This window comes from Mytilus californianus, unplaced genomic scaffold (assembly GCF_021869535.1).
Source record: "Mytilus californianus isolate M0D057914Y unplaced genomic scaffold, xbMytCali1.0.p SCAF_9, whole genome shotgun sequence".
NCBI lineage: Eukaryota > Metazoa > Mollusca > Bivalvia > Mytilida > Mytilidae > Mytilus > Mytilus californianus.
The window spans coordinates 44,336,514-44,364,481 of record NW_026262745.1 but is presented as its reverse complement, the minus strand read 5'-3'; the positions used below and the strand labels follow the sequence as shown (position 1 = coordinate 44,364,481).

At 32.6% G+C, this 27,968-nt stretch overlaps 1 protein-coding gene and 1 long non-coding RNA gene across 2 annotated transcripts; one reads left to right on the top strand and one right to left on the bottom strand.

The window, feature by feature from the left end:
* Positions 1-54: 54 nt before the first annotated feature.
* On the top strand, positions 55-27,203 carry LOC127716089 (uncharacterized). Its single transcript, XM_052222174.1, has 10 exons — positions 55-384; positions 16,803-16,974; positions 17,964-18,067; positions 18,542-18,667; positions 19,513-19,692; positions 20,204-20,319; positions 21,959-22,079; positions 24,317-24,364; positions 25,634-25,834; positions 26,617-27,203. The coding sequence occupies exons 1-10, from the start codon at positions 333-335 to the stop codon at positions 27,183-27,185; spliced, it is 1,689 nt and encodes a 562-aa protein (XP_052078134.1). The 5' UTR covers positions 55-332; the 3' UTR covers positions 27,186-27,203.
* LOC127716109 (uncharacterized) lies at positions 14,407-15,455 on the bottom strand. The gene is made up of 2 exons (XR_007988758.1): positions 15,265-15,455; positions 14,407-14,548 (listed from the first exon to the last, which is right to left on the bottom strand). It is a non-coding gene; the product is annotated as an uncharacterized LOC127716109 (long non-coding RNA).
* Positions 27,204-27,968: the final 765 nt, after the last annotated feature.

Here is a 27,968-nt window from a genome sequence, read left to right as displayed (position 1 = left end):
TATTAGTATATTACTGAATACATTTTTATTTAAATAATAATGTTTATTTTTAACAAATTGAATGTAGAATACTAATTTGAAAGTATTTTTAAATTGATTATTGAAATTAGATTTCAATAAAAATTGAACTGATAAATGAGTATAGTATAATACATTCTCAATTAGTCATATGATATGAACTGCTTCAGTAACCACCCGTCGTGTTATGAAGAAAATATGTAAATGCTATTTACATCATTTTAATTTATGTAAGGAATAACTGTTTGTTTGTTTATCTCGAAGATATCTAGATAGGACCCGTTTAGAATGAGCGGTACGGATTTTGTTGTGAAATGAAATTTTCTGAGTTCGGATTGTTTATTTTTCATATAGTTATACAGACAGGTGAGTTTTATTGTAATTAAAATCAAAGTGAAGAATCAAAGTAAAACATTTATTATTATTCCAAATTAATGTGTATAAAAAAAAGATGTGACCCGGTATGATTACAAATGATACAACTCTCCACCAGAAACCAAATGATGTATAAGGTAGTGTATGACTGTTTTCATATACCTTATGTATTGAAATGAAGCTTTAACTTAGTCTATATAGTATATGATTGAAAGCTTATTGACTAAGGCATATTTCTTGTTTTTGTAAAATTTAAAGCTATGATCGCTCTTGTCTCTTGTATTTACTAGAGTTTTGTCTCTGTTTGAAAGGTATTTTCTAAAGCTGAATTCGATTCTATTTGTATACAATTATGACTATTCAAACAAAGAAGATAACCTTTCACAATAATGATTCTTTCTCGAATCCATCCATTAAGTTAAACATAAAAAAAACCCAACTCTTTCCACATTATACAAGTCGGTTTCAAACGAGTGCCATATTTATAAAAACACGTGTAACAGTTTTAAATAATAGGAAGACACTAAAAGGGCGATAAAAAATCATAAATCAATGATAAAAAACATGGCCAACAGAAAAGAGGGTGCGGATGGGGATTTACAGAATAGAGAATACTGAGCAAAAAATATAAAGAATAGAGAAAAATGGACAAAAAAATAAATAAGAGGGAAAAATGAAGTGCTAAAATATAGAGAATAGAAAATAATGATGAAAAAGTAAAAAGAATAGAAAATAATGATTAAAAAGTATAAAGAATAGAGAATAATGAATTGTTAAAATATAAAGAATAGGAAAAAATGACAAAAAAATGAAAGAATACAGAAATGGATAACCCCCCATCCAGACCCTCAGAAAACTGACAATCAGACAAAATTAACGACGGTCAACACTACAAAAAAAAAAACGTTTTAGCGACATAAACACCATCTATAAACCATGTAGATGAAACCAATTGCGTTCGTTTACCGCCCCGCAGTTCATACCCACCAACCTTTTTAAATTGAACTCAAAGTTAACCTTGAGATGTTGGCTGTTCTACTTAGACTAAAAGTTTTTGGCTGTTCTGTCAGACCAATTTATATTCTAATGCTCTTAAAGAAGTTTTTCCATTTGTATTTCCGATCTTTTGATATCGACCCGGAGTACCATGGAAAGATTGTTCCATGAAAAAAAACCTGCCGTGCGCACAGAATTTTGTTATCTAGATGATTATATAAGAACTAGAAAAATTAATAGCAACGAAATATATGAACAGTCTGAGAAAAAGTCGTATACATAAATAATTTAAACTAAAGTTTTGAACTAAACGAATTTCCATCAAAACCGGAAGTGATTCAAAGTGCTTCGGAAAAGTAAGCTGGTATTCTACGAATTAAGGTACAACTGGTTAAAGTCCGTAATCAGTCAAACAAGGTAGCAATCAGAAAAGGTAATAAAGAACCTTAAGTTCTAAAACATTAAGTTAGCATTTAGGGAAATATAATGAACTTTATACAAATATATAGTAAATAATAAAAACAAATCAATTATGAATAAAGTCGAGGATTGTGACAAATTTATAAAAAAAAAGTACCGGTAGGCACAGATCTAGATTGTTAACTGGAAATAACTCCTTCTAACATGGATTATTATTTAAGAATTGAATGCCTCTTTTTGTAACTTCATTGGGGTGTAAAAGCGTTGACCGAAGTACATTTTGTATGAAGCGCGCGCACGGTCAACGCTTTTACAACCTATGAAGTTACAAAAAGAAGCATTCAATACTTATAATTACATTTTTTAGCTAGGATCATGAAAACACGATTTTAATCAAGTTTTTATTTAATTTACCTGTGCACTTTATTGTGGGACCTCGTGTCATCATGAATGATAAATTTTATTGTGTAATGAAGTTGATTAAGGAATAACGCGAGATTGTAGTGTAGCCAATCAGAATAACGTATTATAATGAAACATACGTCTAATGTAATTATAAGAAAATAGTAATAAGTGTACCAATGAATTATAAAAAGAGCATGCTGACTATGCGGTATGGGTTCAAGTGGTACTTATTGTTGAAGGTCGTACGGTGACATTTAGTTGTTTATTTCTGTGTTGTTTGGTCTCTTGTGGATAGTTGTCTAATTGGTAATCATACCACATCTTCTTATTTTTATATGATATTTAGGCCACATAAAAGATATAGTTGTCTCATTGGCAATCATACCACATCTTCTTATTTTTATATGATATTTAGGCCACATAAAAGATATATACAAATGTACGAAAATATTTCGCCTTTCATAAATATGTTTAATATATTTATTTTTGTTTGATATCTAGAAAGGTAAAAATCATTTTTTTAAATAGAAATAAAATGAACAGTACTTAATGATGTTTTAAAAAAAAACAACTGTAAAATTCGAGTGGAGAAACATCTGTTGAATCAATGGGCGGACCAAAATCTAAATCAAAGTACTGAAGTACTGAACATCAGAGGACCTCATGTTATGTTGGATTATTGATAAATGACAGGTGTTTATATAATACCTGCCAGACAGATGTTCACCTTACAATATAGTACACATAATATAATTTGCTATCATATCTGAGATACCGTCTTATAGTAAGAAACTTATTTTTGTGAATTATCCATGAAATGTTTACGTGGTCAAATGAGAACTGCTAGATTGGCATTAGGACCGTATAGTTGCACACATGCAAAAATCGTAAGCTTATTACTTATAACAGAGAATCAACATAGCAAATAATTTTTTGAGTAGTCACTGAATTATGAGAAAGAGGTCAAGACAATCATATTAAAACAGATAAATTGTAATATTTGGGTGAAAGATACCACATGAACAGTAAACTCATATATCGATAATAAGCTGACAATGCCATGTCTAAAACTGAAAAAGACAAATAAGAGTACACTAGAAACAACATAGAAAACTAAAGCCTGAGCAACACGAACCCCACCAATAGTTTGGGTGATTTCAAGTGGTCTGGATGGGTAAGCAGATCCTGCTCTACATTTGGCAATTTATAAACAATGTATGTAGTATCCAGGTCTTCTATTTTATGAAACATTTTGTTTTCGAATCAATTGCTAATGTTTACACAGCAAGATTACTATATCTTATTCTTGCTTATTCCAGATTTTGTTGCAGTCGACACAATCTTTTTAAATGTTATAAATAGCTTCACTGAGTTATCTTTGTTTTATTGTAACACTTCATATCATTTATTTATTATGCGAAAAAAAATCAGCAGCTATAGGTTCTGTTTTTTAATTATTAGATGGTTCATTGTAAATATTACAATGTATTATATGAGGTAGATAGCCTTTCACTAATGATGGTATTATTGTTAATTGAATCTAACAACATCTGGATAGTTTTTCAAATGTTCGTTTTTTTTTTACTTTGATCCGATTTAGTACTTTGACACCACTGGTTTTCGCAATGAGATGATTTTGCACCATACATATAGATCACAACTTCAATATGAATGCGTCGGTCCTTAGTAAGAGGCCTGTAAAACAGGGCTTGTAATTCTTTGGTGTATATCTTTTGATTTTCTGTTTGTACATTGATGTGGCCATTAGTTTTCTGATTTATATTGTTTAATATTTGTCATTTCATGGCTATTTCTAACTGATTTTAGTATAGTTTTTTTCTGATTGTAAAGATGTTGTATGGTAAGCTTTATTTCTTTTTCATCATTTTGTTTCTGTGTCTGATTACCAATCATACCTCCCTTTTCGTGTCTCTTTTTTAAATAATGACAACAGTTTGGTTTCAATTTTCATTTATATATGTAACAATATAAAACAATATAAAACAGTATATATATAATCTCATTACATCATTAATATTGGTCATTGTTGGAATATATTCATCTTTAACAATGTACTGTTAAAGTGCTATTTTCTAACAGGTACTTAGTATTATGGTTATTGTGAAATCACTTATTCAAAGGACACGGTTCATTTATAGCCCAGAGCGGTCTAAAATATAAATCTTACAATAAAACTCCAAATAGTTCACAATTTGGTTCGTAAATTGGTCGATTTCAAAATTTATTAACGCTCAATAAATCAGTTCTTTCATAATAGTACATTATATTCTCCAAATTAATAGGCCCATTTTATCCAAATATAATGATTTGGTGCAATTTTCAGACATGAAAGCTTTACGAAAATTTGGGCACCACCTACAATCCAAAATGTTTTGTAACCAAAAGATTCAAAATTTGATAAAGAATTCATCAAAATAAAAACTTTTTGGAATTGTATGGCAGCCATGGTTAATTATGCAAAAAACATATTAATTTCAGACAAAATTGACCAAAAATACAAATAATGTATAATTATGGGGTCATAGCTTGAAGATATTTAATAGTAGGTGCCAAAATAGTATATTTTAGTCTTAATAGAATTATCACTAACATTTCTATTTATTTGAAATTTGTAATTGCTTGACCAATTTAGGGCCATTCTAACCCTTTGTGAACCTCTCTTTTCCTATAATACGTTGTAAATTTCTATTTGATATTCCTTAAAATATCCACATATACCAAAATACGTTTTTTTTAATTTTACATGATCCCATATATTTGATTTAATCCAGTTATATGGTTTTAAAAAATATCGGATGCCTATATAATTCTTTCATTGCCTTTTGTAGTTGAGTGGTTGTTTTATTCAATTAACAACTTTTATTTTTGTATACAGGATATTTTAAAAATGTGTTGGCGGATTATAAAAAATAAATGGATTGTAATTAAATATTTGACACAGCATAGGTTTCTGACACAGAATGAATGTGGTCTAAGAACTTAAAAAATTTTAATTTACCTATTCAAACCATATCATTATTATTTGCTTTTATATATAAATCAGAAATAACCAATTTAAAATGGAAAATTTTAAAGAAAAAAAAGGAAAAAAAATCCCCCCTCCAAATTTTTTGAACCTCCTTATGATTCATCACCCACAAACTCAATCCCAGCCTTCCCTTTGTGGTATGGTACCTTGCAGTACAATTTCAGAGAGATCCATACACTTGAACACAAGTTATTGTCTGGAAACTAGAAAAATGCTTGTTTTCTGGCCCCATTTTCCTAAACGTTTAGGGCAATTACCCCCAAACTCAAACCCAGCTTTCCCTTTGTGATATGGAACCTTGTAGTACAATATCATAAAGATCCATACACTTACACACAAGTTATTGTCCTGAAACTAGAAAAATGCTTGTTTTTGTGCCCCTTTTTGGCCCCTAATTCCTAAAATTTGGAGGCAATTACCTCCAAAATCAATCCCAGCCTTTCCTTTGTGGTATGGTACATTGCAGTACAATTTAAGAGAGATCCATACACTTGAACACAAGTTATTGTCTGGAAACTAGAAAAATGCTTATTTTTGGCCCCTTTTTCCTTAACGTTTTGGGCAATTACCCCCAAACTCAATTCCAGCTTTCCCTTTGTGATATGGAACCTTGTAGTACAATTTCATAAAGATCCATACACTTACACACAAGTTATTGTCATGAAACTAGAAAAATGTTTGTTTTTTTCCCCTTTTTTTGGCCCCTAATTCCTAAAATTTGGAGGATTACCCCCAAAATCAATCCCAGCATTCCCTTTGTGATATGGAACCTTGTGGTACAATGTCAGAGAGATCCATACACTAACACACAAGTTATGTCTGGAAGTTACAAAAATGCTTATTTTTGGCCCCTAATTCCTTAACTGTTGGTACCATAACCCCCAAAATCAATCCCAACCTTCCTTTTGTGGTATTGAACCTTATGGTAAAATTTCATAGAGATTCATTCACTTAAACAAAAGTTAGAGTGCGAAAACCAATGTGTCTTGGGACGACGACGATGCCAACGTCATACCAATATACGACAGCAAAATTTTTTTGCGGTCGTATAAAAATTACTTGAACAATGGCATCATTGATATTTTTTGAAAAAAATGAAAAATTGCTATTGTAAAGGGGCATAATTCTAGAACAGTAAAAGTGATGCCACCATAATTCAAACTTGATCTGTGTATTGTGGTGATAAGCATTGTGTATAAGTTTCATAACATTTGGTTGAGGCAAACTTAAGTCAGAGAACGGAAATGAAAAATTTTGCAATTTTTCCATTTATAAAGGGCATAACTCTAGAAAGGTTAAAGTGACGCCACTAAAATTCAAACTTGATCTGTGTTTTGTGGAAATAAGCATTGTATATAAGTTTGTTTGAGGCAAACTTAAGTTAGAGAACGGAAACCAAATTTGGGACGTACGGACGTATGTACGTACAGACGGACAAGGGTAAAACTAAATGCCCCCTCCGCTTTGGCTGGGGCATAAAAACATGGAAATAGCATCTTCATCTTTGCAGGATGCTGATATGGCTTTATAAAGTTCCATATTGAACACACCATCATTTGGATGCTGGCATCTAACATATATATAGACTTTGATATACCTTTTGTTTGGATGCTGGCATCCCAATTACATGTATATGCATGCAGACTCAACTTTCTCTTTGGATGCTGCCATCCCATTAGAAAAATTGGATGTTCATCCTTAATCTCAGGGATGCTGGAATCCCAGTTGTAAGTAAAAGTTGTCTCAACACATTATAAATTGAATGCTGACAGTCATTTCCTTTGGATGCTGGCATCTGTTTCTGTGAAAGCCGGTGGCCGTTTTGTTTAAAGGCTGACATCTTTGCATTATATGTTTCTTTATATATATGACCAGGTGACTTAAGTTTAATCGCTCAATTGAAAAGTCTTTTATCTTTTAAAAAAAAATTCACATATTTGGTGTTTGTTTATTATTTATGGTACATATAAAAAATATATAGGAAAAGCGCATAAATCTAAAACTGGTGACTTTAATTGTGATGAATTACAAAAATACAAATAAAACGAAACAGTAATATACAATATTATATTGTATTAAAGAGTGTTTGGGGTTACTGAAAGTGAGCTTAACCTCATAGTCTGCTGAAATGATTGTTTATTATTTATGGTACATATAAAAAATATATAGGAAAAGCGCATAAATCTAAAACTGGTGACTTTAATTGTGATGAATTACAAAAATACAAATAAAACGAAACAGTAATTTACAATATTATATTGTATTAAAGAGTGTTTGGGGTTACTGAAAGTGAGCTTAACCTCATAGTCTGCTGAAATGATATCATAGACATACACTCTACTATTCAGATTGGTGACTGCACTTTATTAAGGTGCTTCATATGAAGTCTGTAAGCCTGCGTTATAATTTTGTGTCTATGACAAACCCCCATTTTTAATTAAACTATATATTGGCATTAAATATATAAGATATCATAAGGAGATTTGTCTTCCCGAGTTGCCTGCATACAATAATACAGTACTGGTTTAATAACAATGCAAAATCTTCTAAATTTTTATTTCAATTATCAGTACTGGTCTCTTTCATCTGTACGTACTGGATATTGTCAATATCACTGGACTTGCTATATGCACATCATGTCATGATCTGTTTCCATTTCACAAGGAGATCTGTTTTCCCCAGTTGCCTACATACAATAATACATGTCATGCATGTACCACTTTGATAACAATGCAAAATCTTTTAAATTTAAATTTTAATTATACGTACTGGATATTGCCAATATCACTGGACTTGCTGTATGCGACTTCCCATGGGTAGGCACATCATGTCATGATCTACTTTCATTTCAATCACAAAACTTACATTTTCAGTATTACGATCATTGTTAAGCTTTTTTCTGTATTCAATATTTATCAATCATCTAATAAAATCGGTTACATGAACTAGAGCTTTCTAACTTTCTTTTATCTTTTATTACTTATCTGAAATCAGCTGGAATCGCAAATGATCTTAATGATCTAGTGCTGTTTGGATGTTTTGTCGCCTAAATTCAACCTGTCCAGTAACTATAAAGTGTTACGATACATAATACACAACACATGAATAGTAACCGGAAAGGTACAGCCACTGCTTAAAAAACACTGAAACGAGAAATGAAAAACAGTATAGTTTTTAATACAGATAAATATTCTGACCAATATAAATGTTTAAAGAAATTGCTTAAAATGAGTTTCCTGTTGCTTACGTCTTTCATCCACGACAATTTGGGCTCATATTTGTCTCTAAGGCAATTATACCACATCTCCTTAGTTTTACATTCACAGTAAAATATAAACTGGCCTCAAGCAATCAATGATTCTATATTCTTCATATAAAATCTTGCAAATATATGAAAGATTGTCAACAATAAGTTTTTGTTGTAACATCACAATACTTTTAAAGTAGATATGCATGTAGAATATAGTGTTAAAAATATATTGCTTTCCTCCCAATGTTCAAAATGACTACTCGTGATCATTGAGATGGGAGCCATCTCTGTGGGCCCCGCTGTGAATAATGTGTGGTAAAAAATTTGTATCTTTATCATTGGACATGGGGTTGTCAACTGAAACTGAAGTTTATGACCTTGACCTTTGACCTAGGAAGTTGTACATAAATTATGACACACCCTCTGGTGTTGGTTTATATACATGTCAAGTATATATATATAAACTTTGAAATCATAAGGTTCTCAAGATATAGAGCGGACATGATCTTTACTATAGGACATGGGGTTGTCAACTAAAACCAAAGTTTTTGACCTTGACCTTTGACCTAGGAAGTTGTACATACATTATGACACACCCTCTGGTGTTGGTTAATATACAAGTCAAGTATAAACTTTGAAATCATAACGGTTCTCAAGATATAGAGCGGACACGATCTTTACCATAGGACATGGGGTTGTCAACTAAAACCAAAGTTTTTGACCTTGGCCTTTGACCTAGGAAGTTGTACATACATTATGACACACCCTCTGGTGTTGGTTAAAACACATGCCAAGTATACCTTTGAAATCATAACGGTTCTCAAGATTTTGAGCAGACACGATCTTTACCATAGGACATAGGTTTTCAACTAAAACCATAGTTTTTGACCTTGACCTTTGACCTAGGAAGTTGTACATACATTATGACACACCCTCTGGTGTTGGTTAATACACATGTCAACTATAAACTTTGAAATCATAACGGTTCTCTAGATATAGAGCGGACACAATTTGTTAAGGACGGACGAACAGACTGATCACTATAGGGCGTCCGCCATTCGGCGGGGTCCTAATGAAAAGATGACGCAAAGGCATACATATATATATATATATATAGGACTAGCTTGACCCATAAAAACATGTAGCAAATTAATTTCTTCCAAGTACAAAAATATATGTATTAGAGTAAATTTTATTTTAAGTCGATAAATCTATATGTGCTCCTTTCTTAAACATTATTTACATAGTATTCATAGTGACATTCACCCTTTAATATTCATACATGACAATGCAGTAAGGGTTTTGCTCATTGTTGAAGACCGTACGCGGTACCCTATAGTTGTTAACTTCAATGACATATGGTCTCAGGCTGGTGGAGAGTTGTCTCATTGGCAATCATACCACATCTTCTTATTATTATATATGCTGTAGCTCTGGTTCCTTAACTGATTTGGGTCCTTTTCAACATTTGTATTAGCTGTGGAGTCGCAGTCGCGGATCCAGGGGGGTCGGTGGAACCCCCCCCTTTTTTTTGACGATCAATGCATTTGAATGGGGACATATAGTTGGAACCCCCCTTTATCCTGGGTTGGGAATCCCCCTATTAAAAATGGCTGGATCCACCCCTGAATCATGACCCATATGATTCTTGTGATTTGATTCGACCCTCAGTTTTAATGATATGAACTATTAAATCAACCAACTTGCTAGATGAGCACAGTATTATCAGACTTTAAGGTAAGCCTCTATAGTAACTGGTGAAAATGAATGTTATGTCGGATAAATCCCTCCCCCCCTCCCCCACAAAGAATTTCAAATACTTGTTCCCTTCAGACCCGTGCAATTAAGATGCGAACAACATATTCAACTTTCTGGTAACCTGGATATCCCGTTCGCTATTTGTCTGTCATTTCTGGACATCACAAAGGTTCCTGTAAAATTTTGACTTCACAATACAAAATGTGTGACGCCACAAAGGAAAAGTGATTGTTGTATGACGTCAATACTTCAAGTGTAGCAGATTATCAGGTCAAGTGTTCTGATATTCAATTAGCGATATGGTCTATTGTCTCCTGGTACGAGGAAAATTCTCCCTTACAAACCTGAAAATCAGTAATTCATGGAATTTCTTTTGGTTTATATGGCTTTTTTTGGTGAGGCATTTTTTTCAGGGCGAATTCAGTCTTTGAAAAGCTTCTTGACTTTCTATACCGAAAATCAATCTTAAATCAAATTTCTTATACTTTACATTGCCTGTATTAAAATTGTAACTTGTAAGGCCTCTTACCAGTGATGAAATTTACTGGTGTAGGCTAGGTTATATGGCTAGTGGTGAACAAATTAATTTACCTGACTGATTTTTATATTGGCCATGGCAGTAGGGCTTGTGGTTAATCGTAATTAGAGACATAGTCTTGGTGGGGTGTCATGTGCATCAGATTTTTGTCAAATCTATTTATTTCTCTGCGGAACAGCTTAATCCCGCATTGCATGATACATGTAGGATACATATTTTTAAAATATATGAAAAGGGAAATGGATGTCCCAGATGCTCACCGCTACTACAAAAGGATCGAAGTGCTATATGCACATATCATTGGCCAAATGAACGACATGTCCTAATCAGTGTTTTTAAAACTTCTCAGACGGAAATGAGTAGTGAAAAATAAATGAAAACGGAACGACTCTGATTCTAAAAACGGATGTTAGATATACTGCACATGTATATTTGGGTTAAGATGCATACAATGTTATATTTTTGTCCAGTTTCCCCATGTTAAAAAATTAAAATGAGAAGGCATTTACCTTACAGCTTCATTTTCCAGCGATGCTGGAATGTATAAATGATATAAAACAAGGTAAGCTTCTTGGACCTACTTTATCTCTTTATTCGGATACTTGCGGATATCTTCTCAAAGTTCAACAGGAATATTAGAAAAGAACCCGGATAGAACCAAGAAGTTGGGTTTCTATAACCAAACAACCCGGATGTTGAACCAGTTACCATGTCCTAATTTGGTGTAGATAAAACTTCTAGAAAAATATAGACAGATAGGGATGAGTGGTAAAAAATAAATGAAACAGAGTTTCTTTCCGACTGATTTAAAAAGAAAAGGATGTGCGATATACTGTATACTTTCTTAAAAGTTGTTATGATATCACATGATGTTTGCTTTACAGATTGATTGTCTACAATCTTGTCATGTGCATTACCCAAACTATCAATTTTACACTTCTTCGACCCTATGGCTATGCATGTATTGTTATAAGGTTGCTCCTGATTGACTATTTCATAATCTTTACAAGGAATTTCTTGCAGAACAGTGTTCATGGTGTTGTCTAATGCTTCTGTGTTACTTTCCAACTTTCTCTTCCACCCCTGGTTTTTATACGTTTTATCGATTATTGAATCTTCAAAACTACCTAGACCTGTACATGCTGTACTGTTGTAATCATGATTATCCAATATATAAATTTGTTCTTTTTTTGAAAAAAAATAGTAACGCTCTATTTCAGCTGAGACTACTATAACACAGAGATTGGTCACTATAGATTTGTCGGATTATCTGAGTCTCCGGTAGTTAGCTACGTTATTTTAACGTAGTTTCGTATTCGACCGTAGCAGACGACATATATCACCTATCACTGAGAATACTATAACAGTATCGGATATTATTATTTTTCTTTTAAAAATAATTTAAAAACAAAATTGAATTAATAAAAAAAAAAGAATATAGTTTTATCTTTCAAATGCAGTTATCTCTATTCATATTTAAATTTTTGTTTTTAATCATTAATAATTTGTTAATAGTTTGTTATTATGCGGCCACTCTTGAAAATGTGAATGTGATTAATCTTATCAATCTTACAGTTACATTGTTTTGCTACACGTCCGTTAATTGTATCTAATATACAAATATTTTAACTGTAAAGATAGGTAGTCTCAAAAGCATGGGAGATGAATTTTGTTTCACAGCTGGGTGCCCAAGGTACACGAGGCTCCGTTTATTGCAGTAAACTTTTATTCTATACTTGTAAGGTATTTCACTGCTGAGTGCCCAATAAAAAAGTTTATTGTAGTAAACCTTGTCAAATATCGTCGGTGCACTTGTGGTAGGATTCAGGAGGGTGTGGATGGGGTTTAAAAATAAAATAAAGAATAGAGAACAGAAAATAATAAGTTATTAAGATTTAAAGAATAGAGAAAAATGGCATAGAAATTATAGGAAATAAAGAACCCCCATCCAGACCCTCATTCAGATTATCCAACGTAAATTTTTTTCAAACAAGTTTCAACCCCCCCCCCCCCCCACACTTTTTTTTAAATTTCCGTCTGATAATTAGGTCAAGTTTTTGCAAACAATGTAATAAGCGGCGATCACAGAAGAGAGAAAAAAATTCATTAAAGGTAAATGAGTAATTTCCTTACGTAACAGATCAGCAAAGAGGTTATAACTGCAATGGATACATAAAGCAAACATAAGCCCTACAAATTATATATATGTTCCCAAAATATCGCCGGCATTTTCATTTTTCAATTCACAATGTCCAGTAACATTGATTTTTTATCTTGGGATGATAGTGATCTCAATCTTGATCTTTTACGTGGTGAATATACTGCATCAGATATTGAATCTGAGGATGACTATACGTCCCTGCTGCAAAGACTGCAAAAACTACAAAAACTCCAAAAGAAGCATCAACCGCAAGTACATGTAAATGTAGAACGAAGAAGATTCAAAATTACGTGACTGAATAATCAAATTATCTCTATGTTAACATAAATAGAACCACATTAGTGTAAATTACGATGACATTTTTTCAACACCAGAAATATGTGCCCTCTTTCAAAATCCCAGACAAGAAATTTTGTGCTTCAATACAGAGCCGTAAAGTTTTTGAAAATTTGAATATTGTCTATTGTTAACGTGTCGTATGTTTTAGTTATATCGCTATACTTTTTGTAACCCTAATAATTGAGCAACTCAGATGAAAAGAGTTGTGATTTGCTTTAGTTTTTTTAGCCACAGCAAATATAAATGTGCTTGTTCAATGTTTGGTGACAAACCATGTTAATTGTTGTCGGCATGATGCTTTGTAAATAGGTTCCCTATAACATTTTTTGTTGGGTAACTGCTGACAGATTACCATGTGAAAATTCTGAGAATCCAAAAATAATGCGGAATGTATAAATACGTAGCAATGTCAGATCTAAACAAGAATGTTAAATATGATAGCATATATTGATGTCACCTTTTTGTAAATTCAACTTCGATTCACAACTGCTTGTCAATGGCAAATATTTCATGTACAGTCAGCCTGATTAAACCGAAATGAACTATTTTCAAATTATGTTTAAAGTTTGTTTTTATGTTATGTCGTTACACCAATGTCCCATGCTAGTGGTGGTGATGAGCGCCTAAAAATATTTAACATTGTCACATCCTTTATGTGCCCCTCTCAAGTCAGGAGCCTGTAATTCAGTGGTTGCTGTTGGTTCATGTCCGTCATATTTGAATTTTCGTAAATTGCTTTGTTATTGTAGACACTTCGTTTTCTCTAGTGAATTGTTATATATTTTCCATGTTGGGGACTTTTGAAGCTGACTGCACGGTATAGGTTTTCTCATTGTTGAAGGTAATTACGGTGCATTCCAATAACTTACATCCACTTCATTGAACTTCATTTGGACTAAAGGAGTTGTCTGATGATCATTAGCAAAAATATATAAAAATCTCCTTAAAGTTTGCTTCAGGTGGCTATTCCTTTAATATATAAAGATGTGTGGTTACTTGTTTTTTTTCTTTCATTGAACTGTTATCCAAACTGAGCGTGTTAGTGAATTTCTGCATTTCTGTCTTAGTTTTAATGTATATAATAATAAAAATGTATATTCAAAGACTTAAATATTTATTTCTCCATGTAAGACAAGCATGACAAATTCAATGAAATTAAAAAAAAATACTAAAAAAAGTCATTTTCTCCTGTAGTACTTCTCCCTTCTTCTAATGCGTGATTTCTTTCTGGGGGTATTCCTACAATAAAGAATATATTATAAATAAAAAGAAATAATCTTTGTCAAGTTATAAAATTGCATAGGCAATTCATTAATTTTTAAGACAGAGACTTGAGACTCAGCAGTAATTGACCAATCATGTCAATATGGATCAAAATAGTTAAACTGATAAAGGATGCAGACCAAAGGTGCATGTACTTTTTACATCATGTTTGGGTCAATTATTTAAAAAAAAATACGTCTATTTAGGAACTCATGATGTACTGGTATGTCACATGGTGACACATTTTCATTGCATAATATTATTATACTAGCATGTATAGACTGCATATATATTATCAAGGGAACCAAATATAAATCTAAATTTCTTTCACTAACAATACAAATTCACCTATCAGACCTCATGTTGTGTGTGCAACTTGTCTCGTGTGTTTCTCAGTTCTGCAGCGGGAACTTACTGATACAGAAAAATTGGAATTTCATATAATTACAAATTTTACATCATTACATCGGTTAATTACTAAGGCTTGCACATACATTATCCGGAAAACAGATTGTTCATCTGAATGTAAGTTATGGGTGAGTTGATCATTGACCCTGTCCCACGGACTGGTAATAACTCGAGGTTACTTTCCGGTTTGGTCGGTAAATTCAAGTCTATAACTGCACTTATTTTATTTAAAGTGCTTATAAACCAACATTTATGAACATGTCAAATCTTATATTCACACTTACCGGAACATAACACTCTTTATAAATCCACATTTGTTAATTATTATTTTCTCTTTCGCTGTCAAAAATGGCGGTCGAATCCTTCTTGTCAATCATTGCGAGTCACGTGCCGAGTCACGTGATCGAAGACTTACAATTAATTACTATTTGACTGGTCAATACGGGAAGTGACCAATCTCTGTGTTATAGTAGTCTCAGATTTCAGTCACTGATAAAAACTGACAGTTAAATTCTATTTCTTCAAGATCTGCACATGTAAGGGAACGAATTAAAGACCTTAGAAAACTACATATGCTGTAGACATCTCTATTTAGTTCAACCATTATCGAACTACCATTTTCAATGCACAAACCATAATTGCTTCTGCTATGGGAGTCAAAAACATAAACCCTCTCATCTATTTTTTTCAATGCAATTCCATAATCTAACACCACTAAGATCATATCTACACTAGCTTTGTAACGACTTCTCCCATGACCATAGTGTATAAAAAACAATAGCAGTTGTACACATGTTTCTAATGATAGAAAAGGATAAGAATCAACAAAATTGTCTATGTATCCAGAATATGTCTCTTTTAATGTTAAAGAAAAATATTTTTTCTGATAAAAGAAGTAAGTTGGTAGATCTGTCGGTAGCAAAAGGTTGTGTGCTAAACCTTTGTTTTTAATTGAGTTATAAAGATTATCACCACTAAACAGAACCTTATCTAAAATGTCACTTGACCACTGTTTGACGTCTCCTAATTTTGATAAAGTTAGAAAAACTAGAGAGTTAGCAAGACACTGTTTACCCCGAGAGATTAATATTATAGACAAATATGCTACAAACGGTTTAAAAAAGGTTACTCCAAATCAAATAATTGAAATATAATTACCTTTCTGTGTATAATTGCGTGAATTGATTTTCTCTCGTGTTTCTTCAAGTTCGCTCTTGCCCTCTTGATAAGTGCGCATTCGTGGTATTCATCCGCAACAACAATTTTTCGGTACGTCATTGATATTGAAGATTGTTTGATTAATATACTAATATTTCTAACGACAAAACATTTTCATATTATTACTTTGCATTTAAAAAAAAAAAAATCTGAGTATCCATTGAAAACATGAATTTAAAAGAAGCGATAAGGAATTTTATTTTGCACTATATAATGTCCGCGGGTCTATAATTTTTATAGGTCGGTTATCATTCCAAAACTAATTATATATGCATATATATGCAAATTAGGCGGAAATTTAGGCGATGGCAATACACCCGAGGCCCTCACGGTCCTCTGATGTAAAAACTGCATTTCATGTAGCCTTTATTTCCTCACCTTGAATGGACAGCATTATCAACGGGGTATCTTGTAATGACACTGTTATAACTTCCTAATAATATTCAAGTCATATGAATGTGTAGATATTTACCTATTTTTATGATTTATATATTTGTGTTTTTGTCGATCATATATTTAACTAGTTATTCTAAATAAGGAAACAGAAATTACTCGATTTTTTGTTAAAATAAATATTTGTTTAAACATCTTATGAATATTTCAGATGCACAGTGTACGTTTCCGGCAGACTTGAGAAGTTCTTGGATTAGTGCTGATCGAGGAACATTAACGTTTACAGCCAATACACTTTCTGGCTATTCCATACAGTTGTCTGTCGCAATTAGTTCGGTTGATTTTGAGTGTAAAACCCTGATCAATGATCAGTATTATCTAAGGTAACATGTTAATTATCTACCACCAGCAAATTTTCACGTTTGACTGCATCAAAACGAAAAGGGTCTTGGAGAACAAACAAAGCCAAAGGGACAATAAAAATTATGACTGAGTCGCAAAAACGGACAATATCATGACCCAAAAAGAGGGACAACAAGACAAACTAAATACTACACAGAACTCGAAAAATAAATCAGCACGAATCCCTTCAAAAGCTGTGGGTGAACCCAAGTGCTATAGAAGGGTAAATGCTTTAATAATAACACTTGCCGTGTTCATCATGACTAGAACATAATGTAAGTGGTATATTGTATTTGATAGTGAAGCAAGAACAGACAGTATGATCTAATTGTGTGTGGCAACGACAGATAAACTATATCTATGCCGTTCATTTGTGACATGAGACTCTAACTTCCTACAAGATTTATTCAGTGTTGAAAGACATGATGTCGATAACAAACAAAACCCTTGATCAATACGTTATATCTTGATAACTTCAGTTGACTTGTATATTGTTTTAATAGAAATAAATGATGACGAAATGGGTATACGTTTGTGAAATATCAACCCCATGAACACAATGCTATAAAAAAAACCTAAATGAATTTATAAAACATCTATCGGTCTTCAACATATAGGCACGCGAAGGCAGGTTGTGAAGTGTGAAGACTATCGCAAATCTGCGTTTCATTTTTTAGATATATGAATATATTCTTATTCATTCTCGTCACCAAATATATTACAGGTACAAAGAAGATATGCCAATCACTTGAAATATATCTGCATCAACTATAAAAGATAATTCATATTCAAACATATTCAAAAGGACTAACTCGGTGCTTGTGTATAATCCGTGTAATTTACATAAATTTAGAAGATTGGTCCTACTTTTAACAGACTTTACTTCAGTTTAGTGTAGGAAGTGAACTTGTATATAAATAGGTAAAATAGGTTAAGTTACTGATAACAAACACATGTTTTCTCGTTCCAGAGGTACTACCACTTTTAATGTTTTTGGTGTTACTCGTAGGCCACATATATGTCTTGAGTTTTACAACTTGACTTCTGACAAATATTACTATCATGTAGCAACAGGTGAGTGTATGTGGGGGAAAGGTGGAAAAAGGAGGGGGGTAAACGGAACATGCCTCCAGTTATTCCTGAGGGGGGTTATGTAAGAAGGAGCGTTCACTCTCCTCCTGCAAATATATTTGATGCCAAAACATACATTCATATGAATAGAAACATGTTAAAAATAGTCTATATATAAAGGAGAGTTTCACCAACAAGATATGAACAGTATATGCTTTCAATATATATAATTGTTTCTTGGGCTTAAAATGATGCTTAAAATGATGCTAGACTACTGTTTCGAAAATAATAACATAGAAATACCAATTATAGATATGATGGTGATAAAAAAAAGATAAAAAAAAAAGTGAAAATATATTCTCAGTAAGATTATGCCACGGTGGAGTCTAGTGAAAATGAATCAATGACTGCATGCAATAATCCAAAACGTCACATTTCTGCTTCAATTAAAAATTGTCTCTTTTTTCTTAATTTCAGCTATAGAAGCTACGATCAATGACAGAATTTACGTAGCTGAAGATGTAAACACAGTGACATACAGCGATGTTTGTAACAGACAAACCCCTTTTGAAGTGGGAACCTATGTAATGTTAATAAAGGACGGTATGAATTACAGAAAAAATCTGAAAAAAAAGTTGTGGTATTATTGCCAACAAGACAACTCTCCACAATAGACCAAATGACACAGAAATTAACAACTATAGATCACCGTACGGCCTTCAACAATGAGCAAAATTTGCATATATTATATTTATATAAAAAAAACTGAAAATCTTACTAAACGGCATGTTTTACAGAAAAGATCATTTGCATATAAAAAAAAATATTATATTCATATAAAAAAAACTTAAAATCTTACCAAACGCGCTTCGAATGTTTCTTTTGTGATACGTTCATGTTAAGATTACTTGTTTTGCATAGTTGTTGTCGAGTTCGGTCATTATTTTACGACAACAGTAAAGAACTTAATTACAACCTAAACCGTACCTGTGTTTACAATTTTCTGGCATGCACCTTTTAATTTCTAGCTTAATTTCGTCCAGCGCTGAAATCATTACTGCACAGCTTATCTCAGATGCATATAACCTTTAAAATATCTTAGGTTCGATTGTCGTCGGTTTTAAAACTTATCTAGATAATTTTGATACTTTACGATCTCTAGTGTAATTGAAAAAAAAATAGATACAAATTTTGAATGAATTGTAACAGACCACCAACGATCTGCACTTAAATTCAATGATCAGATATTAAATAAAATGTTTTGTATGTACTTTTTCAGATATTTGCGTAATTTGGACTGCTTAACGAAATGATACCATTTTCGGAATCAAAATTTATATTCAATCTTACGAACCCCAAATTCTTCTGAAAAGAAGAAACTTTTCTTAACTGAGATTACAGTAGTAACGAAGGTGCATTGTGTCACCATTTTGTTTTTGTTTAAACAGGCGCATCGGATGCTAGTTTAGCAGTAAAATGTCCAAGTGATATTTTAAGAAAGTTTGAAAATGTGCAGTTTCATTCGGCTGATGGGACTACTAACTGTTCTGGAAAATTAGACACATGTACTGACAAACTGAAAATGAATTATACATACAACTCATGTGATAACAGTCTGACATTTTCAGGTATATTAGTTTCATATATGGATGAGGGTGCGGGTGGGGGCTCATTTTTGTATTTTCAAATTTTTTATGCCATTTTTCTTTATTTTTTATCTCCCCAATTATTTTCTATAATTCTTTAGATTTTAGCACCCCATTATTCTCTATTCTTTCCCCCCAATATTTCTGTATATTTTGCCCATTATTTTCTATTCTGTAAACCCTAACCGTACCCTCATAGGATATAACAATAAAAAATGACAACGTAGATGTACAAGAAAACGATCGAACAAGGGCTTTACGGAGTCACTTGCATCATTTTAAAATTTGGTTGAAAAAAAACAACAGTAAAGTTATTGAGAAACTTTAAAGCTATTTAAGACACTTTATTATTTAATTCATGATGCTGGAAATTAATATGAATAGCACGAACTAAATGGTTAATGTTTAAAGTGACGTTTTAAAATATTTTATTTTATAAGTAGTAAATGACAGTTATTAACCTAAACATAATATAATTTTTATTTTATTTTAGCTGATGGACTCTGGCGTTGTTTATATTACACAAATTCTGGTAGCACGACCTATCTTGCCGCACTTAATATGGATGCAGCCCTTGTTAATGGTCAGACTTATAGAATGGTTTGCTATGTACGATATTTTATTATGAAAGATGATGTTTAGAAACATTGTCAAACTTTGTTGAACGTCTTTGTTTTTTATTTTCCATTGAAATCCTACCAAAATGTGGTCAACTGGTCTTTTCAAAGAGTGGTGCCGTTTGTCCGTCTGCAGGATGTATAAGCATACAGCTACGTGAGGTCGGAGTGTAGACGTAAAATCCGATACCGCGTGTAGATATACTAGACAATTTTAGTTTCCCGTATATATCCTGTTGCAAGGCAAAACTCCTACCCATTTCCAACATTCCCTTTTCCCACTTCCCACCCTTCACCACGGTAGGCCCTCTTTGCCAAATCTACTAATTGGATTTTTTGTTAATTTGTTGTGAAATTCTTTCCACAAACAAACAACAACCAATGAATTATTATTTGTCATTGATTATAAAAATAAACAGTTTGGTTTGGTTGATTGTGCCCTGTTTTAACAAAGCCATAACTCGGTCTTCTGTTGAATTTTTTTCATATTTTTCATATCAGGTCTGTTCTTTCATCGCTGTTAAAAGGATGCCAAGTATTAAAAATATAAGCATAAGTTGTAGGAATATAACAGTTTGTTAAGGGTACCAAACTGGTTGGAAAACAAGACTCAAAGCGATTAATTCTTTCGACTTTTATTTAATGAAATAAACTTTTAAAAATTTATTTAAATAAAGTTTCACGTTTTAGTTCATTGTAATACGATACGTTAATTTCACAATGCTGTTGATTTACAAAATTGTTTTGTATGTATTTTAACTTCTGTTACCCCAGCCTCCCCTATTAACGTTCATTTTGTTGCGAGTTACCGTTCATTGTTGTAGACAATGTAGTGTGCTTATGTTATGTATTTTATACGAAAAAAATCTATTTATTTTTATGAAAATGTCACAAAAAAATTTCGGTTCCATATCTGTAAATAGTTATCAAAGGTACCAGGCTTATAATTTAATACGCCAGATGTGCGTGTCGTCTACATAAGACTCATCAGTGATGCTCAGATCAAAATAGTTGGAAAGCCAAACAAGTACAAAGTTGAAGAGCATTTATGACCCAAAATTCCAAAAAGTTGTGCCGAATACGGCTTAGGTTATCTATGCCTGGAAAATCTTTAGTATTTCGAATAATTCATACTATTGAAAACAGCAAATTTATAAAAATGACCATATAATTGATATTCATGTCAACACCGAAGTGTAAGTGTTTATATATATTTGAGAACAAAATCGCTAAAAAGTTCACATAAGTATGCAATATCATGGCTAAGAAAAAAACGAATCCTTTCGTGCTCGCTTGCGGTCTTCAGAGTGTGATTTTCATGACATATTACAAAACGTATTAATTTTCACACTAACAGGGCATTTTGTAATTTTGGTCATATACATTGTAGCTTTTCGTGTGTTTCGGTTCCTGATGAAGATAACTCCAGAAAAGCGCTTTGGACGCATAACATTTAAAAAGTGATAATTTGATTTCCTGCTTACAACAGTATCTAGTGAACAAATATTATTAAGATCACGAAGGTTTTTGCCTTTACAACAGTCAAGTCTAAACACGTGAACACGGAAAATACCTTCTATTTGTTATTAAATTTCATTTTATTTTCTCGTATTTTTTTAAATCGATTTCAGACTTTGCGATGGCAAGACGATATATTGAAGGCGACAACATATCATGGATCTTGTTTACCCAATCAAACATCGTCATCGGTTGTTACACCTGGTGTTGTCATGACAATGTCGGATGTTTCAGGTAGGTAAAGAGTTTGTGGTTAAAATATTCAATGATACTCCTAGTATTTGTTCTGGATATCGTTTACGATTTAAAAATTTACACAAGATCTTATATTTCTACATCAGGATGCACTTATCAGATTGTTTTCCCTAAACCCCGTGTGGCACAATCTATGCATAGTGTAACTGTCTGCCAGAGGGGTCCGTAGGTAGCCTGTTGTAGAGCTAAATGTTTGCTCTTTTTTCAATATACCCCGTAGTTTACAGTGGCAGTACACATTTCTCGCCTTTCATTCCGGTCGACCTACCTACGAATTGTTAATTTGTATTCGTCTTTAATGTGCAAGATACAATCCATCCACCAATAAAATTCGCTATGTTAGAATAAAATACTTGTATTATTTCATAAGATATACGTGAACAATGAATTTCAGACTTTTGTTGGCTAAAAATGAGAATGGAAAAATAGTATTCCTGTATACATCCAACTTCTGAAAAAATAATAAGATACCAGTGAGATGACAATCAAATACCAAAAAAAACAATGAACAAAGACGAACAAGGAAATGGCCAAAAGAAAAACTACGGTCTAAAACAGTGCAAAAAGATAAACCAAAGATTGAGCAGTAAGAACGTTACTAAATATTGAGCAGTAAGAACGCTACTAAAGATTGAGCAGTAGGAACGTTACTAAAGATTGAGCAGTAAGAACGTTACTAAAGATTGAGCAGTAAGAACGCTACTAAAGATTGAGCAATAAGAACGCTACTAAAGATTGAGCAGTAAGAACGCTACTAAAGATTGAGCAGTAAGAACGCTACTAAAGATTGAGCAGTAAGAACGCTACTAAAGATTGAGCAGTAAGAACGCTACTAAAGATTGAGCAATAAGAACGCTACTAAAGATTGAGCAATAAGAACGCTACTAAAAATTGGAGCTGGACTGAAGTGATCCAGGAAAGTAAACGGTCCTTGTGCCACTAGTGGTAATCGTCATGTAGTTCATTACAAGTAAAGTTGTATTCGATGATGTCATCAACGGGGAAAGGATGGTTGGACTGTGGAACATGTCTGTGACATCTTTTACACAGATTATTCCTTAATAGTCAGCCAAATTGTGATGGATATGTAAACCTTTTGAAGAAATGACTTCATCTTCAAAATTAAGGTTCTTTGGTTAAGCTCCCTCCTGAACAGCAATCCTCGGTCAATGACATACTAACAGGAACCGAAAGCTTTGAAAGCAATGAAAACAATCTGAAAATGTTGCTGCTGATTAAGAGGGGAATCCCCTTTAAAGCCATTTCATCATTTCTGATTTTTACTCTCCACTTTTACCGTTATATAAAACTACCTCTCCCATTTTTTCAGTCCTTGGTCCACTCCTACAACTTTATGAAACTGTTGTACGTTCAAAATAATGTTTTAAAATGTTTTGTTTTATATATATTCGAATAGTGAACTGTGGTAAGTACATATGCACCTTACAATACTCTACATTTTATGATATATACTTGGCATTTGTTTAAAATTTTTCGTTATACCTTATGTATATTTTACATAATTTACAATATTATCAACTTATCTATTATAGTTTCCAATAATTTATCTAATTCCTCATTTTTCTCCTATGAATGCACAATTAATATTTCTTAGATTTAGTGTCCATTTTAAAACAATTTTCAAAAAAGTCGATTGTGTAATTCTATATGATTTGAATGGAATGTACAGTTTCTGATTTTTCAGGATTTTATCTCATAACCATATAAGTTTCAACTCCTTTCTGATTTCTGATAGTTATCTGCCATTAGTATTTGTATGATGGCACATACTAAGGTTTTAGTAATGCATGTGATTCCGTTTTAAGAAACGGACGTGTATGATAAGGACTCTCAAATCAGTAATTTTCTATTAAAAGGGATACACGTTGCATAAGGCCCTTTTTGCACACTTTATATTAACTCTGATTTTCTCCTTAAGAGTAATGATGACTAAATGTACCATCACATGCCGTTATACGAAATGTTGTAACTGAACTGGCATCCATCATTTCTTTATCTTCAAAACAACAGGCTTTGATCATATTCACTTCAGAGGACCAATAATTCTAGAACCAAAGTGATGAAAATATGGCAATATAGAATTATTACGCGTGACATATCAAGCGAGCAACGAAAATGTAAAATTTTAATATTTCGAGAAAGTAGTTCTTTTAAAATTGTCTTGCTTAAACCAATTATATATACTGCATTTACAGAAAGTGGTAGATTTAGAGAAAAGAAAGCTGTTGAACTTTTGCAAAAAGGTTAAGAAAATGTGACGTAAACGTTGATAGAAACATAAGTAGTACATGCATGGTTGTCTCTTAACATACATATATTAACATTAGTTTGGCATGCATACACAAACTTTTTAAATTTTTTTTTAATCTGGTCCGTAAAACATAGAATATTTAGTGAAACTCAGGCCGAATGAAATGTACAGAAGATTACAGTAATAGCAGTGTCTTTAAAATACTACAATCGTTCGTTGAGATGTCCGAAATTCAGACTTATGAATGGGCTCGATCCATGATTTGTGACTGCGGATAAATCTAGTAAAATATATGATTTTAACAGAAGTAGTGGAGCAATATAAATAAACTTTATCTGTAATGTGAAGGAATTGCATGCGTATATTATAGGAATAGAGCTTATAATATATTATTTCACGCATTCAGATAATATATACCTGCTAAACTATTGCTTTAGTTTTTTCATTGCAGAAATATGTATGCATGTATAATGGATATATTGACTTAGCTAGGTTTATGCAATATATTTTATTATACTTCATGTCAAAATATCAGATTTTGATTGTTTAATATGAGGGAGACAATTCACTCTATCCCATGGCAAATACTCTATTAATTACCCTTCACGGAGACGCTTGATCAAGTTTGCGCTTTATTAAACACGGATGATTGTTATGTACAAGACGCCATATATAGTTTATTACTTTAAATTTGAAATTTAATAGATAGACAGAACATTCAGTATAATAAATTAAATAACACATAGCTGACAGGGTGATAGAGTAGATTGTTACCCCTCGAAAAAACATTGTCAACCTTGGCTTCGCCTCAGTTGACAATTTTTCTCGGGGTAACAATCTGCTCTATCACCCTCTCAGCTATGTGTTATTTATATTGTGTGTAATTTGAGAAACTCTATATGTCTTAGAGGCTATACAAGGATTATGAGCTTTGGTAATGTAAAAAAATATTTTATTCCTTCCTCAAATGCAATAGGGTTGATCAATTCACGTCATGGTTAAAAACTGCCATTTCTGAATATGATATAACAAGAGTAATTTCGAAGTAGGTGTTAACTCGGTTTTGAACAAAAAATATGAATGGTTAGCAGTAAGAACGGGTACCATTATGCGTCAGTACTATTGTAGTAAAAAACAGAAAATTAGAAAAATATGAGTTCAGATCAATCAAAATTAAAAATGTGATCTCAATGTATCATAAGTGAAAGTGTAAATCCATATCCCATGGGTTTTCAATAGAATAACATAATTTCCATTTCAGATCCTGAAGATGGATTTGATTTAGTACCTTTTTATGTTGGAGCCATAGCTCTAGCTCTTCTTATTATTGGTTGTATAGGAGTCTGTGTGAGTTACCGCCACTATAAGAATGCAGACAAGCCAAACAGAGTTCATACTATAAAAGTAAAGGAAATGAATAATATACCCAAACGTGAATCAACTAGTGGAATATTTTCTTATGGTGAGTATATTTTGCATTTTTATTCATATTAAATTTTTATATTTCCCGTAAAAGTTTAAATGTTATCGCATTATTATTAATAAAAATATAAGGACTCCCTCTATTATAAATTGTCCGATGCCTAGTGTACCTGTTATATACTAAACTACATGTATATGCATCCCTAAAATGCGTGGGTAAAAGACGTTGGTTGGAATTTAGTCTCTTCAAAAAACAACATTTAACATTTCAACATTGTTAAAATTGAGGAAAGAGCCAACTATTAATTTGTAGAAAAGCTCTATTTATCTGTGAATGATTTACAAAATACGGAAATTTACATAAGTCAGACTTATAATTTAGAGCACCAGACGCGCGTTTCGTCTACATGAAACTCGAATCAAACTTTGGAGGACCACATCCATAACGAAGCTGAAAGAGGCTTCAAAAACCACAACAAAACTTAAGTTGTTCTAAATCTGACCACAAACGCACTGAGGAAGGAGGAAGTAAACTGTATAAGCTGTGTTGTTGTTGTTTTCTGATTGTTTAAACAAACGCATCACATCTGGTTCTATTTGATTATTCTTCTACATGTTCTAGATATTGAAACTTGACATATATCAAAAACTAGATGATGTACTGTGGGTTATTAACACTGTGTATTAGAGTTGCACAAGCTGTCTCATTTATGTATACCCCCCATTCCTTATATTTTTCACGTCACTGATTTTGCTAACCTCTATTTTTTATTTTGCTATATTTACAGTCTTTACGTAATTTTCCGAAATATGTAATTATAGGTTCAACTTCACTGGATGGAGATGATCATTTTAGAATATCTTCAACTCCTATACAACAGCCAAGGACACGAAAAATAAAACAGAACATTACGTCACATCCTGCAACTCTGTCTCGCGTGTTACAATATTACGGCGTTCCACCAAATAACCACAGAATTCACAACAATGTCAATGTTTATGATGATATACATTATGCATACGTTGATAAAAAACATTTGGATAAAACTCCAAATGTCCAAACGGCGGAAGATTTTTACCGAAACCAGAAAATTTTAGTAGATAAAGGACTACTTCCTAAAAAAGTTCTTCAAAGCAAACCACTAAAACCACAAAAACAAAACGTAGATTTGACAGTGAATCAAAATGTGTCATACGGCAGAAACAACTTTCCTGATGACAGATTGATAAAATTCTCAGAGAGACATAATATTTATGGGGAAGACAGGAAACCAAAAAACACCACAACAGACCCCAGTGTAAATGACGAAGGACCATCTGCCAGAGGAAGAGGAGATATTACAAACACGGTCCATTATTTTAATAGACGAATACCAATGCATTGGAAATAAAAGTATAACAAAACCATAGATTTTCTAATGAAACATATGTGAAATGAAACGCAATACTCGAATGCACTTGAGTGTAGTATATCGAGTTTTTGGCTGTTTTGTCTTTTGTCTTGTTTAGGAACGAAACCCCTTTTAGAGCAAATATCAAAAGCTCGCATTCACCATACTGGTTATATATTTAATTTCAATCAAACTAGCTAACCAATATGGCTACTACAGACTTTAGTCAGTATTTGGCAATAATGTTGAAAGTTTACTGACTGTTGTTTACAGGTGTTTGCGCACCATTGTTGGTTATGCATGTGACCTCTATTTGTCTAGGCTGTATTTCTTTCATTAATATGTGTAGTGAGCATTGAAATCGTCAGCATGCTTTTTTATATTGATAGATATATTTTTCTGGCACATTTTATTTCAATTAGCACAGTGATGCCCAAAACGAGATTATTTATTTTCCCATTGCCTATATTTGGCAAGTTTGTGGAGACCAAGAGTAATCAATAAAGGAATACCGCACTAGAAATTTCCTGTCAAATATGATTTGAACTGATTGCAGCGGCTCTTTTTTGTATATTTACTATAAAAGAGAGGCGAAGATACCAAAGGGACATTCAAACTCACAAGTCGAAAATAAACTGACAACGCCATGGCTAAAAAGAAAGAGACAAGCAACAGTACACAAAACACAACATAGAAAACTAAAGACTGAGCAACACGAACCCCACCAAAAACTGGGGGCGATATCAGGTGCTCCGGAAGGGTGCGCAGATCCTGCTCCACATG

Coding starts and splice junctions, on each gene's coding strand:
- LOC127716089 (XM_052222174.1), top strand. CDS start 333: ATGAAATTTTCTGAGTTCGGATTGTTTATTTTTCATATAGTTATACAG. Junction 385..16,802: donor TCATATAGTTATACAGACAG/GTGAGTTTTATT, acceptor TGAATATTTCAG/ATGCACAGTGTACGTTTCCG. Junction 22,080..24,316: donor GACAATGTCGGATGTTTCAG/GTAGGTAAAGAG, acceptor CTGCATTTACAG/AAAGTGGTAGATTTAGAGAA.